This window comes from Pseudorca crassidens, chromosome 6 (genome assembly GCF_039906515.1).
Source record: "Pseudorca crassidens isolate mPseCra1 chromosome 6, mPseCra1.hap1, whole genome shotgun sequence".
Classification (NCBI taxonomy): domain Eukaryota; kingdom Metazoa; phylum Chordata; class Mammalia; order Artiodactyla; family Delphinidae; genus Pseudorca; species Pseudorca crassidens.
Genome location: NC_090301.1, coordinates 7,037,403 through 7,059,146, shown reverse-complemented (window position 1 = coordinate 7,059,146; position 21,744 = coordinate 7,037,403). Strand labels below are relative to the sequence as shown.

Genomic DNA, 21,744 nt, shown 5'->3' with positions numbered 1-21,744 from the left:
GTTTGGGAAACATTTGAATTATGGAGCACTTTTTAAAATAAATCTAGATTTATTTTTTTGAAAAGAGCCTGTTAGGTTTGAACCATAGAAAAGTGGTGTTTTCATAGATCAGAAATCATTAACTATTGGCAATTCATATGGTTCAACCGAATGCATATCATGACTACACACAAGTGTTTGGGGGAGATTTAAAGATAAACTGGGGTAAATTGATGACAAAGACACAAGATGCAATATTAAAATAAATAATTATGGAAAAGTTATCCAGCCCCGTTTCACCCCCGCAGAGTGGAGGTTTTGCTGCTGCCCAGTGGCCACCTTCCTGGCTCCCACCCTCTGTGGGGACCCTCAAATCCCCACGTTCAATTCAGGTCCCATAAAGTTGAACTGGTTTCCTTTCCTTTCTTTTGTGCATGCCTTCTGCTGCTCAGAAGGGACCACAGCAGCTACGCTGGGCTAGTTTAAGGCGCGCACCCTTCCGTCCCCTGGCCTCTGAGCTCTGTGCCCAGGAGGGACTCCACTCCCCTTTAGATGCGCAGAAGGGCAACCCACTCCCACAGCCAAGGAACTGTTCTGCTTCAAAACCTACAAAGGCCCACATCCCACCCTCTGCACTCAGCCTTCTCACTTGTATGTCCCCTCCTCATACCCCATCCACACCCGCACTCTCCAGGCCTGTGACCCTTCCTGCCACTGGCCATCACCCCGGTCCTCTCTCAGCGCTGCCTCTGTCCCTCGTCCTGCAGCTCCAAGAGTCCTGCCAATTCTGCAGTCGAGTCTGCCTTCCAGCCACCCTGTGCAGAAATTCAGGAGAAAGTGGTGGCTTGTGGCATTACTGCTTTTTGAGCCTAAATCTGGTTTTCAAAACGACCCTATCGTGGAGGTTTTTAGAAAGAAGGAGGGAGACTCATCTGCAAGTGGCATTGAGGAGCTAGGAGGACACAGCTGCTCCCTGTCTGGGCTGTGCATTAGCGAGGGGGAGGAAAGCCAGGCCTCACCTGGGAGGCTGCAGTGACTTCCAGGAAGGGCCAGGTTTGAAACATGAAGGGAAAGTTTGAAGAGGTAAGGAATTTTGCTAACAGTATTTCATGGAATGCTGGAGGAGGGTCTCATAAGTTGTGAGTGGGCAGAAAATTGGGAAAGAAAAGGGGGTGAATGTCCAGAGCTCAGGAAATGGGGGTAAACTTTGAGCTTGAGTCTCATGGTGGTGACATCAATAGCATGTATCAGTTATCTATTGCTGCATAACAACTACCTTAATATTTGCATATCATCCAGCAGGCTAGTTCAGGCTGCTGCTTCCTGGTACTGGGATTCCCAGCTGACAGTCCCGGATGTGGAAGTACTTTTTAGGTCTCTGCTTGCCACACATTTACCAATGTCCTGTTGGTTAAAGGAAGTCACCTGGCCAAGCCCAGACTCACTGTGGGAGGGTGGACCCACAGGGCGTGGTTATAGGGAGGCCACCTAGGTAGGAGTCCACCTCCCAGGTTTCAGGCACAGTTACTGTAGTGCTAATGCTATCACGGTCAATAAACATCTAAAGTATTTTTAAGAACATTTTTTAAAACTCTGCTTGTCCACCCTTTAACTTCTCCTCTTCTGTTGCCACCACAAACTTGTAGCCCCTCACTCAGCCTGACCCCTGCTCCTCCGTCATCTCCCGCTTCACACAGCACCGGATCCTCACTGACTTCTTCCTGCCAATGGCCAAGCATGCTTTAGACTGCTGCCCCTCCTACACGTTGCCTCCTCTTGGGGAAAGGATGCCCTCCTCCTTGCCTGGATGAGCTTTTCACCTGGGCCCTTTGCTCCATGCTCTCTTTCTAGCCCAGTCCCAGCACCTCCACTGTCCCCAGTCCCAGCGACCCCACTGTCCCCAGTCCCAGCGACCCCACTGTCCCCAGTCCCAGCAACCCCACTGTCCCCATTCCCAGCACCTGCACTGTCCCCAGTCCCAGCGACCCCACTATCCTCAGTCCCAGCATCCCCACTGTCCCCAGTCCCAGCACCTCCACTGTCCCCAGTCCCAGCGACCCCACTGTCCCCAGTCCCAGCGACCCCACTGTCCCCAGTCCCAGCATCCCCACTGTCCCCAGTCCAGCACCTCTACTGTCCCCAGTCCCAGCAACCCCACTGTCCCTAGTCCCAGCGCTTCCACTCTCCCCAGTCCCAGCAACCCCACTGTCCCCATTCCCAGCACCTCCACTGTCCCCAGTCCCAGCGACCCCACTATCCTCAGTCCCAGCATCCCCACTGTCCCCAGTCCCAGCACCTCCACTGTCCCAGTCCCAGCACTTCCACTGTCCCCAGTCCCAGCGACCCCACTGTCCCTAGTGCCAGCGCTTCCACTGTCCCCAGTCCCAGCAACCCCACTGTCCCCGTTCCTAGCACCTCCACTGTTCCCAGTCCCAGCGACCCCACTATCCTCAGTCCCAGCGTCCCCACTGTCCCCAGTCCCAGCACCTCCACTGTCCCCAGTCCCAGCATCCCCACTGTCCCCAGTCCCAGCACCTTCACTGTCCCCAGTCCCAGCACTTCCACTGTCCCCAGTCCCAGCATCCCCACTGTCCCCAGTCCCAGCACCTCCACTGTCCCCAGTCCCAGCAACCCTACTGTCCCCAGTCTCAGCATCCCCACTGTCCCCAGTCCCGGCACCTCCACTATCCCCAGTCCCAGCAACCCCACTGTCCCTAGTCCCAGCACCTCCACTGTCCCCAGTCCAGCACCTCTACTGTCCCCAGTCCCAGCAACCCCACTGTCCCTAGTCCCAGCGCTTCCACTGTCCCCAGTCCCAGCGACCCCACTGTCCCCATTCCCAGCACCTCCACTGTCCCCAGTCCCAGCGACCCCACTATCCTCAGTCCCAGCATCCCCACTGTCCCCAGTCCCAGCACCTCCACTGTCCCCAGTCCTAGCACTTCCACTGTCCCCAGTCCCAGCATCCCCACTGTCCCCAGTCCTAGCACTTCCACTGTCCCCAGTCCCAGCGACCCCACTATCCCCAGTCCCAGCACCTCCACTGTCCCCAGTCCCAGCATCCCCACTGTCCCCAGTCCCAGCACCTTCACTGTCCCCAGTCCCAGCACTTCCACTGTCCCCAGTCCCAGCATCCCCACTGTCCCCAGTCCCAGCACCTCCACTGTCCCCAGTCCCAGCATCCCACTGTCCCCAGTCCCAGCATCCCACTGTCCCCAGTCCCAGCATCCCACTGTCTTTCTTCTTCTCATTCTCTTTCTCCATCCATCTCACTGTTGTTTTAAGTTGTCTTTTGACGGTTGTTTGCAAGCGAGCAATTATTTTTTCCTGTTTATTGGCCATCTATATTTCTCTTGTGAATTTTCTGCCCACATCCTTTGGTTGGTAGAGGAGTGGTATGTTTATTTTTTCTTTGCCGATTTGTAAAGGCTTTATTGGGAAGGACTTATATATGTTTATTGCCTTCTCGGTCTCCTGTGCTGTGTCTCCTTTGCCCACTGATGCTGGGTGTGTCCTGGAGTTTCATCCTCATCTCTTGTCATCCTTCATGTCTTCCCGGCGGGGCCAAAACGTCCTCGAGGCCTCTGCTTCCACCTAACATCATGACTCCAAATCTGAAGATAGATCTCCAGCCCTGAGTACCCAGCCAGACATTTCCACATGACATATCAAGAGCACATGGGACTCAGGATTCCTAGACCTCTGCTCTTTCTCTTAACCCCTCCAAACATGCTCTGCTGCCTTCCCTTCTCATCTAAGCGCGAAGCTCCTTAAAAACATCGTCTGCACTCAGCGTCTGCACTTTATCACCTTCTACTCTCTCCTGAAATGGCACCTTCAGTGGAAGGTGCCACTTCTCACTGATGGGCTCAGTGACCCTGAATCCCCATCCCACTCTGGGCTGTGAGTGCTTCATCAATACAACAAAATGCTGAGACCAGAAAAAGCTCCACAGTTCATACACACAGTGATCTATGTATTTAAAAACTCACAAGTCTTTAGGAAAAACTACTACAGCCACAATTAGCCATGGAGGAGACAGGGTCCCACGCTTTCACTACTTTCAAGCGTGGTTATGGAAGGTCAATGGAGCAGCAGGTACAAAACCATGACACTTCTGGAGGCTTCCATAAGTGCAAGTTGATTTCTGCCATGCGTTTGCCATCCTTGGCTTGACCAGAAGGGTTTCTCCTTCCCTGCTCAGAAATTCCTTCCCTCCCCTGCAGGCAGCACCAGTGACATCATGACAAGTGACCACAGCCCTGTTTTTGCCACATTTGAGGCAGGAGTCACCTCCCAGTTTGTCTCCAAGAACGGTAAGCGGTGGGTGGCGTCCATCCCTCTGTTCTCCATGCGGACAGAAGGCCTGGGTGCTCATCTTCTGGTTGCAGCAATCAGTCGTCTGTGTTAGATAAAGGCTTATCCTTCCAGGCAAGTCCACAGTCCATCCATCGGGTCCCTTCACGTCCAAACCACATCATGATTTCAGTCCAGAGCATGTTCTTGCTGTCTTTGGCAAATATGCCAGCTTTTTTTAAGCTTCAGTGTTAATACAGTCTTTAAAGTTGGGGAAATGAGTGTTTTCCAAGGTTGTGGCACATGTGCCACCAAAGACAATTCCGGGTGGGACATGGATGAACGTTTATTAGTAAGGCATTTATTTTAATATGTTTTAAATATGACTCTTCTGTGTAAGGCAAGAAACACTGGTTTTCCGTTTAGTCTTATGATATACCTTTTTATTGAAATACGATTATTTAAGTTTTAAAAGCGAGTCTATTTAAAGAAAACGTTAAGTCAGTCTTAGTGCATGTGCGTGGTAGGCGGTAAAAATTGTGAAGATAGGATGCGGGTGACTGAGCTTGGGGAAACATCAGAGTTAATAATACTCCATAGATTTGCAGGTAGTTTTTCAAGCAATCCAGCTCGGCCCTGGTAGCCAGGCCAGCCGTGTCCCGGCAGGGGTCTGGGTGTTGTCTGTGGCACGTCCAGCCCTGGGTCTGGGTGACCGGGGAGCCATGTTGTCACCTCCTCTGCCCACCCCCCACTTCCGTGGTCAGCAGACATCATTTAGGAGGGCTGAGTGCAGGGCCCAATACAGGTTGGAAAAGCCTGTATTCCTCTGTGTCCTTGGTGCCCTGAGGGGTGTAGGTGAGGCTGGAACCCTGTCTTCTGGGACACTCTTGCCCACAGGCTGTTGGGTCTAACATCCATGGCCCCAGCAGTGTGACCTCCACTCTCAATACAAGCCTTGACCCACCATCCTGCCTCTTTCCTAGCTCGGGTCACTGTGCCTTTCCAGAACCTTCCACCTCTTCTCCAATCCCCACCCATCTCTCCTGTCTCTGAGTTCCTACAGCGTTGGTGGGGCAGCCTATGCATCACAGCCTTGATGAGGACCCTCATCACATCCCCAGAGTGAGCCTTGCCCTCCCTCCACTGGGACTCGGCACACAGCAGATGCTCACAAACACCGATTGCCGGGGTTGAGCGTTGGTTGAACGTCTACCCAAGCAGAGCCTGGCCTTGGTGCTGGGGAGTTAAAAAAAGAAAGGAAGCCTAAGTGAAATAAGCCAGACAGAAAAACAAGTACAAGATACATATATAGTATCACTTATACGTGGAATCTTTTTTTAAAAAAAAAAAAAAAAAAGCCAGCTTCATTCAGAGAGTACAATGATGGTTGCCAGGAGCTGGTGGGGTTGCGGGGAGGAGATGTAAGTCAAAGGGTACAAATTTCCAGTTATAATATGAGTAATTTCCAGGGATCTAAAATTCAGCTTGGTGTGACCATAGGTAATGATACGGCATTGTACACTTAAAATCTGCTGAGTAGATCCTAAGCATTCTTACCACACAGTTAATTATATGAGGTGACGGATGTGTTAGTTATCTTGATCTTGATAATCATTTTGGAGTGTATATGTATATCAAGTCATCGCGTTGTACACTTTAAGTATACACAATTATATTTGTCAGTTTGTCTTCAATAAAGGGAAGAAGAAAAAGAAAGGAAAGCAGGAAGGATGGGAGGGATAGAGGAAGGGAATGTGTGTCCCTGCTCTCTGGTGGCTCAGAATTTATATGGAGGGACAGAACACTGTTCAAAGCCAGCCTAAGGACACTTGCAAAAGCATCATCTAAATGAAGAGCATACCTGCAAGTTACCTGGGTACAGGTAAACAGAAGGAGCTCAGAGTAAGCAGCAGGGGTAACTTTGCCCGAGGAAGGGGAACAGGCATCCCTCACTACGTGAACTTAGAAATGAGACAGATTATATGGGAACATACGTATATGTATAACTGATTCACTTTGTTATAAAGCAGAAACTAACACACCATTGTAAAGCAATTATACTCCAATAAAGATGTAAAAAAAATAAACAAAAATGGGCAAAAAAAAAAAAAAAAGAAATGAGACAGATTTGGGTGTCAGGCGCCTGAGCAGTCAGTACACAAGCTCTCTTTGCAAGAACCCATGGGGAGGCTGAGGCATTGAGGGCGCTGCCCAAGGCCATACAACTTTAGTGGCAAAGCTGAGCGTAGAACTCTTCCCGCTCTGCTCTGCACCAGCTTTGATTCGTCAGAGAGGCTGTTACCATCATCGGGGATGCTTGGTGTGGGTGGTGGGATTTCAGGAGAAACCTCTCCTTCCACTTAGACTCTCAACTTCCCTGGACCCTAGGAAGGAGCTCGGTGTCCGGGGGCTGGTTTGAAACACTCCATCTCCAGACACGTTGTGGAACCGAATCTCTGTTCTCACCTGTTCCAGGCCCCGGGACTGTCGACAGCCAAGGGCAGATTGAGTTTCTCAGGTGCTACGCCACACTGAAGACCAAATCCCAGACCAAATTCTACCTGGAGTTCCACTCGAGCTGCTTGGAGAGTACGTGCTTGCTGAAATGCCTCTTAGGGGGACAGGCACGGCTCTTCCACAAAAGCCTTGTCATTGATGGTGCCTTTCTCCGCTCTCTGGGAAAGACTACGGATCAGCCTCAAAGCGGGCCGGGGGGGGGGGGTGTCACAGAGTGGGGCTGCAGGTGCAGGTGGACGGTACAAGGAGACACCCAGTTACTACAGGGGCCCCCAGTATCCCGCGATACTGCTGCTCCAGCCCCAGGGACGGGTCAGTCACTGGTGCACAGACCCCTCGGCCCCTTGTAGACAGCTGGGCAGCTGGACCCTCTCCTTGCCCCTCCGGGCAGAGTTTAGCCCACTCGAGGGTCCTCCAAGCCGGGGCTCCAACTCAACCAGAGGGTCTTGCGCAAAGGTCCAGAGCTTGTGGAAGCCAGTGCTGGGGCCAGAGCGGCTGCTGGTAATCGCTTGTTCTTGCCCCGGGGTCCTCTGCTCTTTGCTACATCACAGGCATCTTTCTCAGGTGGTCTGAGCATCCAAAAGCAAACTAGAGATGGACGGCCGCCCAACAGCCAGCAGCAGTTCACACAAACTGTTTAGGAAACACCCTTTCTAGGTGACATTTCTAGGCATATTGTCTAAAGCTGTCCCACGGTGAGGGCACCTGTGTGGTTTCTAGCTCTCCTTGCTGAGATGGTCGGGGGCTGGGGGGCGGGGGGAGAGGCTGGCAAACCAACACCACAGAAGGAGGCATTTTGTGACGGGATGACAGATGCTTCCAGAAATTGGGAACAGGACCACCTGTGCCACCAGCTGCAGTGTTGCCCCGCCCTCATTCCTCCTCAGACCCAGCCTGGGCTGGTGACAGATCCGCCTTCTCCAGGAAGTCTCCAGGTCCCAGTTCACCCAGCAAGGGCAGAGCACTTCCAAAAATGATGAGGATTTTTGTGCGGGTGTTTTTAATAAAATATCAAGGCATTTGCATACATTTCTATGGAAACAGCATATTAGGAAGCTTAAATTAGCATTTCAAAAGGCTGCTATCTTGAGTGGGAGGAACCATCATGTTTCCTAATCTCCTTGCCTGTGATGTGATGATTTCTTTGTTGCCTGGTTTGTTGCAACGTGGAGCCAAAAAGGAGGGGAACCTCTGAGTCTCCTAAAAATAATTAGACCCTGTTGGCAAATGACCATCCCGTGCACCAAAACAAAATCCCCAACAAGCCTGACTCCTAGACGGTGCTGCGGCCCCTGCAGATACAAGAGGAAGGAGGGTCTCTTCACTGGTCCTGGTGGGACAACCCAAGGAGTCTTCTCTGCCCGGTTCTTGTGCTGTTTTCTGAAAGCCAGCCTTCTTATCCTCGGACAGGTTTCGTCAAGAGTCAGGAAGGAGAAAATGAAGAAGGAAGTGAAGGGGAGTTGGTAGTGAAGTTTGGCGAGACCCTTCCAAAGGTAATTCAAGCACAGGGAGGGTTTTACGTTCGTCAGCCAGCGTTGCTGGCCAGTGGCGGAGCTCCGGCCAGGCCTGACCAGAGGGGGTGGGAATCCCACGGGCCAAATGCAGGAGAGGCTGCCTCTCTTTCAAGGCAGCTTATGACGCCCTTCCCAGCAGTGGTTAAACATGGGCCTGAGCCTAGTGGCCCCAATATTCCTAAATGAATTTCGATTCCCCTGATGGATGGTGGACGGGATCTGGAGGGTGCCTCATCTGACCAGGTGACTTTACAGAGAAAGGACCGGAAGCAGATCCCAGAGAGGCTTGTTCATGGTCACGCGGCTGCAGTGATGTTCTGGAACTTTCTGAATGGAGATAGAGTCCATCCTGTCAGTCAGCATGCACCCAGAGGCCTGCACAAGGGGTGTCTTGGTATATGTGGATGGAAAGGAAAGGGGCAGCCTGGGACCTTTTCATGAGGCCTTACTGTGTTGGGGTCTGCACGAGGAAGGCTTAAGGTGTGAGAAGGTCACAAGTTGTAGCCAGCAGGTAGGAGTGAATCCAGGATGTGTGTCTGTCCCTCGCGGAGTCACCCTCCAACAACCCACAGGACGGTCCAGGCCCATGCGAGGGGCTCCGCTGCAGGTGGACACAGGCCTCCTCCTGCCCAGATGCAGGGCAGGCCCCATGGTGCCCCCTTCAATGCAGCTCCACCCCGGGAGGGGGCCGAGGAGAGGGCTGTACCCTGCTGGGGGGCAGGGAGTGGGGTGCGTTCGGACCTGGCTCCTGGTCCCACCAGAGTCTGTGTATCGGCCCGGCCCCATCCCCCTTGGACCTGGGGTGGGCAGAGGAAGGGCAGGGAGGCAGGGGGGTGAGGCATGTTTGGAGTCAGGCCCTCTCCCCGGGGCCGGGGCGCAGTGTGACGGGGTTAAGCCCGCCTTGCTGTGCAGGGTGGACACATGGGTTCCTTCCTGCTCTCTAGGGGCAAGAAAATCAGGGATTCGAATTTGTTTAAAAAGAACGTCTACAGTCCTTTTTCCCATGCATTCCCCTCCTCTGGGCTGGCAACCCTCACCCACCTGTCCCCCACCTGTCCAAGCTAATCCTGTGCCCTTCTCTCTGCAGCTGAAGCCCATCATCTCTGACCCCGAGTACCTGCTGGACCAGCACATCCTGATAAGCATTAAGTCCTCTGACAGTGACGAATCCTACGGTAAGGGTTCCAGGACAGGGGCTGCAGGTGTCACACCTGCTGATCGAGGCCTCTGATGTAAGGGAAGCAGTGGTATCTCCTTCACAAAAGCCTACCGGCTGCTCTGTTCCCCATCCCTGTGCTGCCAGAGGGACAGATACTGGAAAGCTATCCTTCCGACCCCATCAGGCTCCTGGGACTGACAGCGAGCCGCCACAACACCTCCCACCTATGGAGCCTTTCCTGTGTCAGATTCCGTGCTAGGTGCTTGCATGTATTACTTGACTGATCCTGACATGACCTTGTGAAGCAGATACTATTCTCTCAGTTAGTCGATAAGTAAACTGAGGCTCAGAAAGGTGAAGTGACTTGCCGAAGTCACACAGGTTGTAACCAGCTGAGCCCTAATTTGAACCCAGGTCTTCCCGGCATTGCTCAGTGCCCAGACCAGGCAGGCTTGAGAACGCCTGTGGCCCCGGTAACTGTCCTCCTAGAGAGACACCATCTTCTGTGAAATCTTCAGCCTGTCCATGGCTCCAGGTTTGCCCTTGCACTTGGTACATTCAGCACAGCTAGAGCGTGGAGTGAGGGGACAGGTAGGCAAAGAGAGTCTGGAGCCAGATCCATACAAGACAGGCTAGGGGTAGATATCGTATCCTGGGGACGGAAGGGAGCCGCAGAAGAGTCAGGCCAGATGGCAACATGGTCAGCTTTGCGTCTTAGGAATATGCGTTTGCAGTGATCAACACGAGAGATGAGGGAGCCAGGATGAAAGTAGCGATGGTTAAAAAAAAAAAAAAAAAAAATGGAGAGACAGGTTAAAATTGAGAGGTACTGAGAAGGGAAATTGTTTGACCACGGGAATCGGGGGAATAGGGTCGAGCATGGCCCTGAACCTGTGGTTTGAGTTGCTGGGGTTAATGTTTCCGTTTCCTGAACTGGACTGGCTGTGGTGAGTAGCAGGCAAAGGAGACTAAAACGGTTCAGCCAGAGGAGTGGGAGGAACGCCAAAGACTGGGGTCGGGGACGCCGTCAGAGCTGTTCAAGACGACATGGTTGTGATAGCAAATGTGGCCGAGGGGTCCAACCAAATAAAGCCCAGTGTCCTGCAGACAGAGGGACTTGGGGACTTGTGGGCTTGGGAGAGCCGTGTGCACGGCGAGGGAGTGAGCGGGGGTGGGGAGGCCGAGGGCATGAGAGACCAGGATGTGCAGCTGGGTCCAGGGAGGGTGTTTGTTTTCAATGGAAGGAATTTGAGGGGGGTTAATGCTGATCAATGGAAGCCGGGAAGCAGAAAGAGGCTACAGACAGGAAGGGTGCCCAGGTGTGTCTGTCACCCACGGTGCAGGCTCTGGATGTACGTTCCGTCACCACCCTCATTGCAGAGGTGGGGAAATGAAGTGACTTGTCCAAGGTCACACAGCCACTGAGTGAGTTTGACAAGCTGCTGTGTGACCTTGGACTTGAACCTAGGCAGCCCAGCTCCAGAATCGTGCCCTCCACTCCCTCCCAGTGCAGCACTGGGAAGAGGGTCCCTGCACCAGGGCAGGGGCGGGCAGAGCCCGAGGACTGTGATGGAGCAAAGAGAGAGGATCCACGTGGGTGCCAGGGTGTCGGGAGGTTTGCTGGCAGGAAACGGGAACACAGGTCTGACGGTTCCATTTTCTTTTCAAACACTGGAGTTCTCCTTGGTCTCCTCCTCTTGGTATTCATCCTGACAAACAGCATATCATACTAATAGCTAGGAAAAAAATCATCCAGCAGTCTCACTCCTTGCTACAGCAATCATTTTTATCTTGCTTTTCCACTCCCGTGTTCATCCACAGGCACACATAGATTTCTATAGGAATAATTATCACAGGGACACCATTTATGTTCTGCTTTCCTCACCTGGTATTAGATGACACACATTTCCCATGATCCTCCGACCCAGCCTTCATGACGGTTGCTTTTAATGGCGTCATAATATTCCACCGATTTACTATATCCTCGGTTTTTAAAGTGCTCCTTACTACGACTACTGAGGCTCTGCAAATTATTTTTGTCAGTGTTATCAACAATGCTGAGGTGGATCTCTTTGTGGACATTTTTATTTTTTTTGAGGTATAGTTGATTTACAATGAGTTAGTTTCTGATGTATAGCAAAGTGATTCCGTTTTATATGTGTGTGTGTGTATATATATATATTCTTTTTCATATTGTTTTCCATTATGGTTTATTATAGGATATTGAAAATAGTTCCCTGTGCTATTCAGTAGGACCTTGCTGTTTATCCGTTTTATATATAGTATCAATAGTTTACATCTGCTAATCCCAAACTCCTAATTTATCCCTCCCCCACCCCTTTTCCCCTTTGGTAAGCATAAGTTTGTTTTCTATGTGAGTCTATTGCTGTTTCGTAAGTAAGTTCATTTGTATCATCTTTTAGATTCCACATATAAGTTATAAGTGATACCGTATGATATTTGTCTCTGACTTCACTCAGTATGATAATCTCTAGGTCTGTCCTTGTTGCTGCAAATGGCGTTATTTCTTTTTTATGGCTCAGTAGTATTCCACTGTGCACGTATACCACATCTTTCTCCATTCGTCTGTCCACGGCCATCTAGGTTGCTTCCATGTCCTGGCTATTGTAAATAGTGCTGCTGTGAACATTTGCGTGCATGTATCTTTTCGAATTAGCGTTTTCTCCGGATATATGCCCAGGAGTGGGACTGCTGGATCACATGGCAACTCTTTTTAGTTTTTTTAAGGAACCTCCATCCTGTTTTCCCTAGCGGCTGCACCCATTTACATTCCCACCAACAGTGGAGGAGGGTTCTCTTTTCTTCGTTGTGGACACCCTTTATTTTCCTTTGGCTACATTTGTTATTCTGTTGGGTGGTCTCTTTAGGGCAAGTTCCCGTGTCTGCTGGCTAAAGGGTATACATATGTGTGCGGTTGTTGGTGCTCGGCACCCAGCTGATGGCTGTGAAGGCTCTGTCTTGCCTTGTGGACCTTGCCACATCCCCGTGTACAGGTTTCCCCAGATCCTTGCTGGTACTGGGTATCCTTTGCTTCTGCTTTTGTTCATTTCATGTCTGTGGGAGAGTCTCTTACTGCTGCCTTAATTTGCATTTTTGATGGCTCAGCAGACTGAACTAGTTTCCATGTACTGAAATCAACCATCTACGCTTCTTTCTGTGGAAAATGTCTGTGGGGTTATCTGCCCATTTGTCTGCTGGAGATTTCATTTTGAGGAGTGCAGATAAAATACCCTCTGTGTGAAGCTGGCTGCAACTAATGTTCCCACTTAGTCCTCTTTGCCTTTTTGTTTTTTCTCTGTGCAGAAGTTTTAAACTTTTCTATCCTATCTGTCAGTGTTGTTTTGTCATTTCTCACACTGCTTCAAACCTTGGGAAGTTATTCCTTCCAGCAATCAGATTAGTATTTAATTCTGGTTTTCTGCCGGATTTCCTATGATTTACTTTATTTTATATCCACTGATCTGCGTGGAGTTCATTTTGCTGTAAGGTTTGAGATGTTTTCCCCAAATTGCTGAGGAGTTGTTCTGAAAGTTTTGTTTCATAATCCCTGCCTTGGCCATTGTTGCAAAGGATCATCTCTGGGCGGGAGAGCTGAATCTCCAGCCCAAATGCATGGTGTCTCTCCGGTGAAATGGCAGGGCTGGGGTGGGGGGGGCGGTGTCTTGACATGACTACTGTCTCCCCACCTCCCCAGGCGAGGGCTGCATTGCTCTACGGTTAGAGGCCACGGAAACTCAGCTCCCCATCTACACGCCTCTCACCCACCACGGAGAGATGATGGGTCACTTCCAGGGGGAGATTAAGCTGCAGACCTCCCAAGGCAAGAAGAGGGAGAAGCTCTATGGTAAGTGGGCACGACCCCTCCCCTGCTCCCTCTTCAGTGCTGCTGGGTCAGGGACGGGAACGGAATAGTCTCTCTGCTGTGGCCTCAGACAGAAATGCAGCATCGGAGGGGATCTCAGAGGCAATCTGGCCCAACCCTTAGCAGGTTCGAGAATTTCCCTACAGAACCGCAACACCTCACAGCCACAATCACCCTTGCCTGGCCCCAGTCTTTCTTCCTTTTCACACAGGCAAGAGGTCATTTTTTCCTTCTCCTCTTTGCTTTACTTCTTGCTCAAAAGCACTCAAATCGCGATGCCTAAAATGCGTTGGGCTTTAATTTTCTACTCGATCTATGAAATGATCAACTTATAAACGTTGTCTCATTTATCTCTCACCATAGCTCTGAGAGCCAGGTGCTACCCTTGTTCGGTAGATGAGGAAACTGAGGGACAGAGGGGTTAAGTGACTGGCTGAAGGTCACACACCGAGTAAGTGGCTGGCCCAAGGGGAAAGTGCAGGTTCACTCACGCAAATCCGTAAACGTGATGGGGTCCCGCCTCTCACACAAACAGTGAGACAGCAAGATGTGGGACGGTCTGACACCCCCTGCTCGTGGGAAGGCCCTGGGCCATCATGGGTGCTGCCTCCCTTGGATGGGGCTCCTCCTCTGCCCTCTGGGGGCTCCTTTCTCTAGCAGGTTGTAGACCTGAGGGGGACTTGGCACCCCTGCAACCATAGCCAGAGTCAGCTATGAAGACGGGATCCCAGTTCCCCATTAAGCTCGTGAACAGGTTGGCTTTGGGCACCAAATGCTCTTGTGTTTCTTTTATTTAGATCTGCCAAGAAATATTTGTCTGTTTTATCCCTTGCTGACACCAACAAGTTGGAAATGTTGCATGAAATGACAACTCTGGGTCACACATGCCAACTCTCCTCCCTCTGGAGGCATGCAGGCGTAACTAATCCATCACCGAACTCACACAAGGTCTCAGAATTTGCCCCCAGGCAGCCATTATTCACCTTCCAGCTTCTGCTTGCCAGCGGAAACCTCTCTGCCATCCTGGCCCAAACCCTGGGAGCTGGGCCCTTGCATGCTCTCACATGCTCTTTCCTGGCCCTTTTCTTGCAGACTTTGTGAAGACAGAGCGGGATGAGTCCAGTGTACCCAAGTCTCTGAAGAGCCTCACCAGCCAGGACCCCATGAAGCAGTGGGAACCTGCCAACAGGTAGAGGGGGGAGGTGGGGGGGTGTTGCCAGGGCTTCACTGCAAGCTAGCGTGGCTTTGCAGACCCAGGACTGGGAGTGGGGAACTGGAGCAGAGAGAAAGCAAGGACCCAGAGGGAAAGAAAGCGCTGGCCACGAAAAGCCTGTCATGCTTCCAGCTCCGAGGCTTCTAACCACAAACCCCTGGTGTGACGGCCACAAGGCCAGGGAGGCTCTTCTGTGCTGCAGAGTTCCGTTCAGTTCAACAAACACTGGCTGAGCACTTCCAGGTGTCAGGTTCTAGAGAAACCAAGGCAAATTAGGAGGAGTCCCTGCCTTAGGAAGGTACATCCTACTAGGAAGATGCCCAGTCCAGGAGGCAGCAGCCCCAGAGGTGGGCGCATGGAGCAGCTGCAGTATTTCCTGAGGACCAGGGATGTGAGCAGCCACGGCTCCAGGGCTAAAAGCCCCACCCTGTGACTAAGGCGGAAAAGCATTGTGGGGAAGTGCGTGCAGGCTGCTTTGGGCAGAGACTGAGCTGGGCAGAATCTGGACATCAAAGCCTGGATTACGAGGGGGACAGCAGTCCCCAAATAGCAGGGTCACCACAGCTCACTGATACGGTCTCGAGTTCAAGCCAGTGAGGTTTGTCATGGTGTCCACGCCAGTTTACCTGCCGAGGGTGCAAAGCTGTGCCAGGTAGCCGAGCGAAATCCCAAAAGCCACCGCCAAGCCCAGCTTATTCCTCTCCTCCTTTCAGCCCCCACTACCTGTCCCTCCAGCCCTCGCCTGCCCCAGCCCCCCACCCCATGCACAGCAACTCCCACCCGCCTCCAGCCTCTGACGGTAGCCCTAGGCATAAAACTATCCCTTTCAATCTTTTTCGCCTACTACAATCCCCTCGATGAAAGCACTGCAGCTCTCAAATGTCTGCTTGACTCCAGAATCAGGATCAGTGTAGGTTAACAAAGTATTTTCCATTGGACCAGCATTAGAATTAACACTTACTTCTGAAGCAGGCTCGATGGATGGGAGCGGGATGTGCTCAGAAACAGGCTGGCTGAGCAGATGGGAGCTGGGGAGCGTGTGTTACAACCTGGGGAGCTCCCAGATGGGAGCTGGGGAGCGTGTGTTACAACCTATATATGCAGAACTCTACTTACTAGTTAGCTCTCCTGAGAGCGCCGTCTTACAAGGAAGGACGACACTCCTGTCACCAAGAGGCAGCACAGTGTGTGTCTCAGGGTCACCTCACCAGGTCTGCCCAGCCCCTCGACAGCTGTTAGCTGACTCCCCCACAGTCGAGGCTGCAGCCTTGACCTCTGTGACCTCCATGCTCATCTTTCCAAACACCTGCATGGCTGTCTCCATCCTGATGCCTCACAGACGTGCAAGCCGGCTGTCCCAGATGGAACGCTCCATTTACCACCAACACCCTACCACCACCGACAACCCCCATAGTCACTCAGCCCTGCCGTCCACGCCAGTCTCTCATTCCATTCTGTCCACTTGCTCACAGGCCTTCAGACTGTTGCTGGGACAGGTCAACCCCTCATACCGCAGGGCCTTTGCACTTACTGCTTCTTCCCTCCCTCCCTTCTCAGAGAGGCCCTCACGGGCCACCCTATGCCCAGGTGGTCCCAAACCTAGTCTATCTCTGCTCCTTTTGTTACTGTCAGTCAGACTTAAGCAGTGTATAAACATCTCGTTTCTCAGGCACGGAGCTTGTTTTGTTTGTCTCCCCATCATACGTTGGTTCCACGAGAACAGAGACTGTGGCTATCTCATTTACAACCATATTTCCTCCTATTGTTCCTGGTGTTACCAGGCACTCAGTAACTATTTTGTTGTATGAATGAATGAACGAATGAATGAATGAATCCACCACCCCAGAAGTGAAGGAGTTGAGGAGAGCCTGAGCGGGCATCAGAGGACACTCTCCTCAGGCTGGTGCTGACCTGGAGGAGCCCTGAGGTGTGCCTGTGTGTGTCTCCCCCGCAGGGTCCCTCCATGCAGTGGCTCCAGCATCACTGAAATCATCAACCCCAACTACATGGGCGTGGGGGCCTTCAACTACATGAAGCAGACCCCATCCCCCGATCAGCAGCCCACCGCCTGGAGCTACGACCAGCCGCTCAAGGACTCCTCCCTGGGGCCTGGAAGGGGGGAGAGCCCTCCGACACCGCCCTCCCAACCGCCCCTATCACCCAAGAAGTTTTCATCATCGACAGCAACACGGGGCCCCTGCCTCAGAACGCAGGAGCCAAGGTGAGCATCGTCTTCACCAAGGTCTCTCCCTTCCCTGGGTTTTCACCACCAGGAAATCTGGCCCTAGAATAGAAGCTGCGTGAGAGCAGGGATGCGCATCCACTTTTGTCACTGACTCATCCCTGGGGCCTAGAACACAGTAGGCTCTCGAGAAATGCTTGTAGAATCTCCGATTCTTAGCCTATTCGTGTAAACCTGAAAGGTTTTTTAAAAACAGCATTTAAAAAGTTTAAATATAGTGCCTGAGACAAACACACTCCTGTAAAAACGACCTTCGTTGAAAAATACGTTTCTGTAAGTAGTGAACCCTCGTCAACCTCCCACTCCCTGGAGGGCCCTGCAGAGCAGAGGTGGGAATTTCCACGTAGGAGTGAGTCCCTCCCCAGCTCCGAGTTCCCCTCTCTCTTCTTAACCACGAGGGTTCCTGTTCCCATGCGCAACCCTCCTGTCTCTCCTGTTGAGGCCAATCTGAAAAAACAGCAGCTGGGACCAGGAATTCCGAAGGGGAGGAGAACAGCCAGCCTGCAGAGGGAGGGGGTTTGGCCATGAAACTTCGGGGAAAACCCAGCGGTTAGAGAGAACTGACCTGCATCGAGAACTGGTCCAGGCATCACGTGCCTGGAGGCCCGGAGCCGGGGAGGAACTCGCAGAGCCGCCGCCTTAAGCAAGCAAACCCACGCATGCGCGCCTTGTGCAAGCAAACCCACGCATGCGCGCCTTGTGCAAACGCAGGATCGGGAGCCCCCCCCAAGTTTCTAGTAACCACACGGTGACAGATGGAAACTCAAAGTGCAGACCTTAATTAACAGTGATTGAAGATGAACAAAATATCGTTCGCATCAGCTTCCTTTGGGGGCTGCCTGTACTGTTTATAATGACTTCAGGGCGCGGCTCTGGGCCTGTCTTCCCCTCTCTGAGGTCCTATGTTCCCCATGGCATTTTCCGTCGTGTGCTAAGAGGCAGGGAACGGCATGTTGTCAAGCACTGTTCCCCTCATCTCCCTCCACTTCCAACCTTCCCGCGCCTGGCCTGGCTGGAGTTTCTTCTGGATTGAAGGGCCATTTACAATTCTCTTTCTTAAGCTTTTTCTCTTAAAAAAAAAACACTGGACAAATGGAAGGAGGAAGGGACGGAGGGAAGGAGGAGGCGGGGACAGGACAGGGCCTGCCCCCGAGCTCAGCCTTGTCTATCTCTGTACCTCCAGTTTTCACAATTTGTTGATAATATTGTGGACCCTGGTCTTTCCGTAAGAAACCTGGGGGAAGGAGAAGGAGCCTCAGTTTCCTCTCCTGGAAAAATGAGGACAAAAGCCACGTATGGCGGGTCCTGTGGCACCTCTCTGGCAAAGGTCACCTCTTTGGCGACCCCAGGAAACAGAGCCGTAAACAATTACAAAGAACAAGGGGACCGTTTAAGTGAAATGTTTTAAGTTCCCAAAGTTAATGTCTCTGTGTACCCTCCTAACTGGAACAGAGCATATAGCTTGGAACAAGGAGGAGAGCTGTTTCTCCGGTTTCACGGGTGACAGCTTCAGAATGGGGACATCTGTGTAGGCAAGGGGCCCAGGCTGGGCTCTAAGCTCACTTCTCAGCAAGGAGACGATTAGAGGCAAGAAGCTGGCAGCTCCCACGCCTGCCTGCCACCCTCTTTGCTGCCCTTGACCCCCCCACTGGGCCTGAGAAAAGGCTGTGGAAGAGGGGGTATCACCAGTCCTCCTATCACTGCCCCATAAAAAAGTAAGGGACCAGCTGTCCCAGTTTGCCCAAGACTGTCTCCTTTTTTGCGCTAAGAATCCCTCATCCCAGAAAACCCCTGAATTCTGGGAAAACTGGGACGACTGGTCACCCTGGACCGAAGTCATATGGTTAGAAAGAGGGCTCTTCTCAGACCCTGCTCGACACTTCACTCCTTTAGAAAACAGCCGACTCCGGAATCTGAGGAGTGAAATCATTGTGGCACAGGAATCAACCCTGTGCCCTGGGGATGGGTTCGCTCACTCCACAGCCGTGGCTGCTATGGGAGCTGGTTTCTTTTCACCTTTGGTCAGGGAGATAAGACTTTTCAAAAGTGGTCTTCCCCAGTCTCCCCGCCCCCGCCAAGGCTTCCCCTCTCTGACAGTGACAGAAGCCCCCTCCTCGAGGGAAGACTTGCCCCATCTCCTGCTCTTTTCCCAGGGCAGCGAGCTTTGCAATCACCAAAATGCTTGCACCTGGGGTCCTCTTCCTGGCCCCGTCCCTAATTCTCTGAGGCGAGACCTCTCCTGTCTCCTCACTGAGCGTGGGCTCCAGGTGGCAGGCCACACATGTTTCTTTTCTCCTTGCCTCTTCATCAGAAACTTCCAGTCAGTGCCATTTTCATCCTCCTGCCCCTTCCTCCCTGTGCTAACTCATAGCAAAGGTCTTTGAGGATCCAGAGGGGGTGCAGAGGCTGGCCCAAGGGGGAGGGGCAGACTTCCAAAGTCTTTGTTCAAGGCCCCAACATTTCTGGTTATATAACTGCTTCCAGGTCTTTCCAAAGAGTAATGAGCAAAAGACCAAGTCTACATGTCCCTGAGGCTAGCCTCCCCGACACCCCACATCATCTTGTCTCACTGGCACCTGTGCAAGGATGACATCTCGCCTCTGTCCCCTGCCCACGCTCACTCCCCGAAGAGTCCATTAGCCGTGGCTGTTTGGCAACTTCTGAGCAGTGTTTCAGCACACGCTCCATCAGTACGAGGCGTCACGGCCTGAACAGTTCAGTGCGTTTTCCAAGGGACCCACATTTTCTTCTCAAGAGCTTCCTTATTTTGCAGAAAGCAGAACCCAGAACACTCCCCCTGGGAAATTATGCTGTTGGCCAGAAAGTAAAATGTGTTCCCATTCCTGGTTCTCATAATTCGCTCAGCGGGAAATCACCTCCAGCGAGAGCAGTAATAAATCAGGAAACAGACCAACAAAGGAAGCTCTCACCTACTTTGGGGACAGCATGGAGCGCCTTCTCTGTCCATAAGTCAAACAGGCATATTTTCTTGCTACTGGCTTGTTTCTTGATGCATATCTCCAGGTTGCTTCTGATTTTCAGCATGAATGCTGTCCGTTTTCTCCTTCTCCCTCTGAGTGAGGACACGAAGGAAAGCACACTCACCAGGCGCTCTCCGGGGAGAGGACTTTACGCAGAGGAAAGAATACTGTGTTAATAAGGAATGTCGGTCCCCTGAGCACAGATTTCGTCTGGTTCACAGCCGCCTCCTGCACCTGGGGCAGCGTCGCACACTTGGGGGGCTCCAACACGGCTGTTAAATGGAGCTCCTTGACCTGGGACCCTCGATAAGCACAAGGCTTCTGTTCCCCTGAGGGTCAGAGAATTTGCTGAAGACATAGAGGAGAGGCTGCGGGATTCTTGGGCGAAGCCAGGAAGGGAGGTCTGTTAGCAGCAGGGATGGGGGCACTGGCTGTGGAGGGCAGGCTGCTCCGATGAGGATGAAGCAGGTGGTTTTGGATTGGGGTGCCATGTAAGCCCCCCTCATCCCTTCAGTGAAGTCCCCCTTGCTCACCGATGCTCTGGTGTGCACAGTTTCTATGGTGGAAAATGTCCAAGGCAAGAGGTGAGGTTACCTATGAGATCATCAACATAGGAGTAACAGTTCATTCTCCTGCCTTTTAAAAAAAGTTTTCTTTTTAGTCACAGTGGAATTCACATCACATAAAATTAAGCACGGCATGTTTCAAGTGAAGGACCCGGTGGCGTTGAGTACACTCAGTGCTGTGCAGCCACCACGGCCATCTAGTTTCTTTATCACCCCCAAAGAAACCCCAAATGCATTGAGCAGTCATTCCCCACGTGTGTTTCTTCCCTGTGCATCCTCTTTCCCACGCTCCAGGCCCGGCGATGTGGGGAAGAGCGCGGGGGAACCCTTGCCTCCGGAGGACCCGCAGCTGACCAAGCCCGAGATGTTTGAGAACCCGCTGTACGGGTCTGTGAGTGCTTTCCCTAAGCCGGCTCCCAGGAAGGAGCAGGAATCCCCCAAGATGCTGAGGAAGGAGCCCCCGCCCTGTCCGGACCCGGGAATCTTGTCGCCCAGCATCCTGCTCTCCAAAGCCCAGGAGGCCGAGGGCAGCAAGGGGACGGGCAAGCCTGCACCCGCGCCCACGCCCTTCCTCAGCCCTACGCCCCGGGTCCGCTCCTTCACCTGCTCGTCCTCCACCACCGAGGGCCGCCCACCGGGTGGGGACAAGGGAAGCCCAGGGAAGTCCAAGGCCCCCGCCGGCTCGCAGGTCCCGGTGCCAGCCAAGAGACCCATCAAGCCTTCCAGGTCAGAACTCAGCCAGCAGCCCCCGGTGCAGCGGCCACCCCTCCCGGTCAAGAGCCCGGCCGTCCTGCACCTGCAGCACTCCAGGGGCCGTGACTACCGTGACAACGCCGAGTTCCCCCATCTCGCCAAGCACCGGCCCGAGGACGCGCCGCCCGGCCGGGCCGCCATGCAGGTGCGCTCGGGGCGGAGCGGGTGCGCAGGCGCGGGCGTGTGATACGGGTGCACGTGGGTGTGCGGGCACTTGAGTGATCACCACCACCGTGGCCAGGAGTGCACTCAGGTGCACATGCACGGGTAGTGCATGCGTGTGCACGTGTGTGATACAGCCTACCATGCCTAGGAGTGTGCTCGGGTGCACGTGGGCTCTCCTCCATGTGCGTGAGTGTGCGTGTGCATGTGCGTGATACAATGACCCGGTCCAGGAGTGGGTTCCGAGAAACGGTGTTCTGGGAGCTGAGAATGAGAAAGGAGATAGAGACAGAATTTGAACCCAGACTATCCCCAAAGTCCCTGCTACTACATTGAAAGGGTTAAAGGAGGGCCTGGGGGTGAACGCTGAGTCCTGTAGGTCAGGCCCATAGGAATAAGGCTTCATAGATGCAAGAGCCCAGATCATTTTTGTATCGTTATCATCATTAGTACTTAAAAATTTTCCAGTATTTTAGGGA

The 21,744-nt window shown here is 52.6% G+C and overlaps 1 protein-coding gene across 1 annotated transcript in view; it reads left to right on the top strand.

Moving 5' to 3' along the window:
- Positions 1-21,744, top strand: part of INPP5D (inositol polyphosphate-5-phosphatase D) — a 131,938-nt gene that overhangs the window by 108,486 nt on the left and 1,708 nt on the right. Inside the window, exons 19-26 of the mRNA XM_067740198.1 lie at positions 4,206-4,295; positions 6,751-6,864; positions 8,203-8,285; positions 9,394-9,481; positions 13,181-13,330; positions 14,441-14,537; positions 16,516-16,782; positions 20,645-21,248. Coding sequence (XP_067596299.1) covers positions 4,206-4,295; positions 6,751-6,864; positions 8,203-8,285; positions 9,394-9,481; positions 13,181-13,330; positions 14,441-14,537; positions 16,516-16,782; positions 20,645-21,248 — 1,493 coding nt within the window. The remainder of the gene's footprint in view (positions 1-4,205; positions 4,296-6,750; positions 6,865-8,202; positions 8,286-9,393; positions 9,482-13,180; positions 13,331-14,440; positions 14,538-16,515; positions 16,783-20,644; positions 21,249-21,744) is intronic.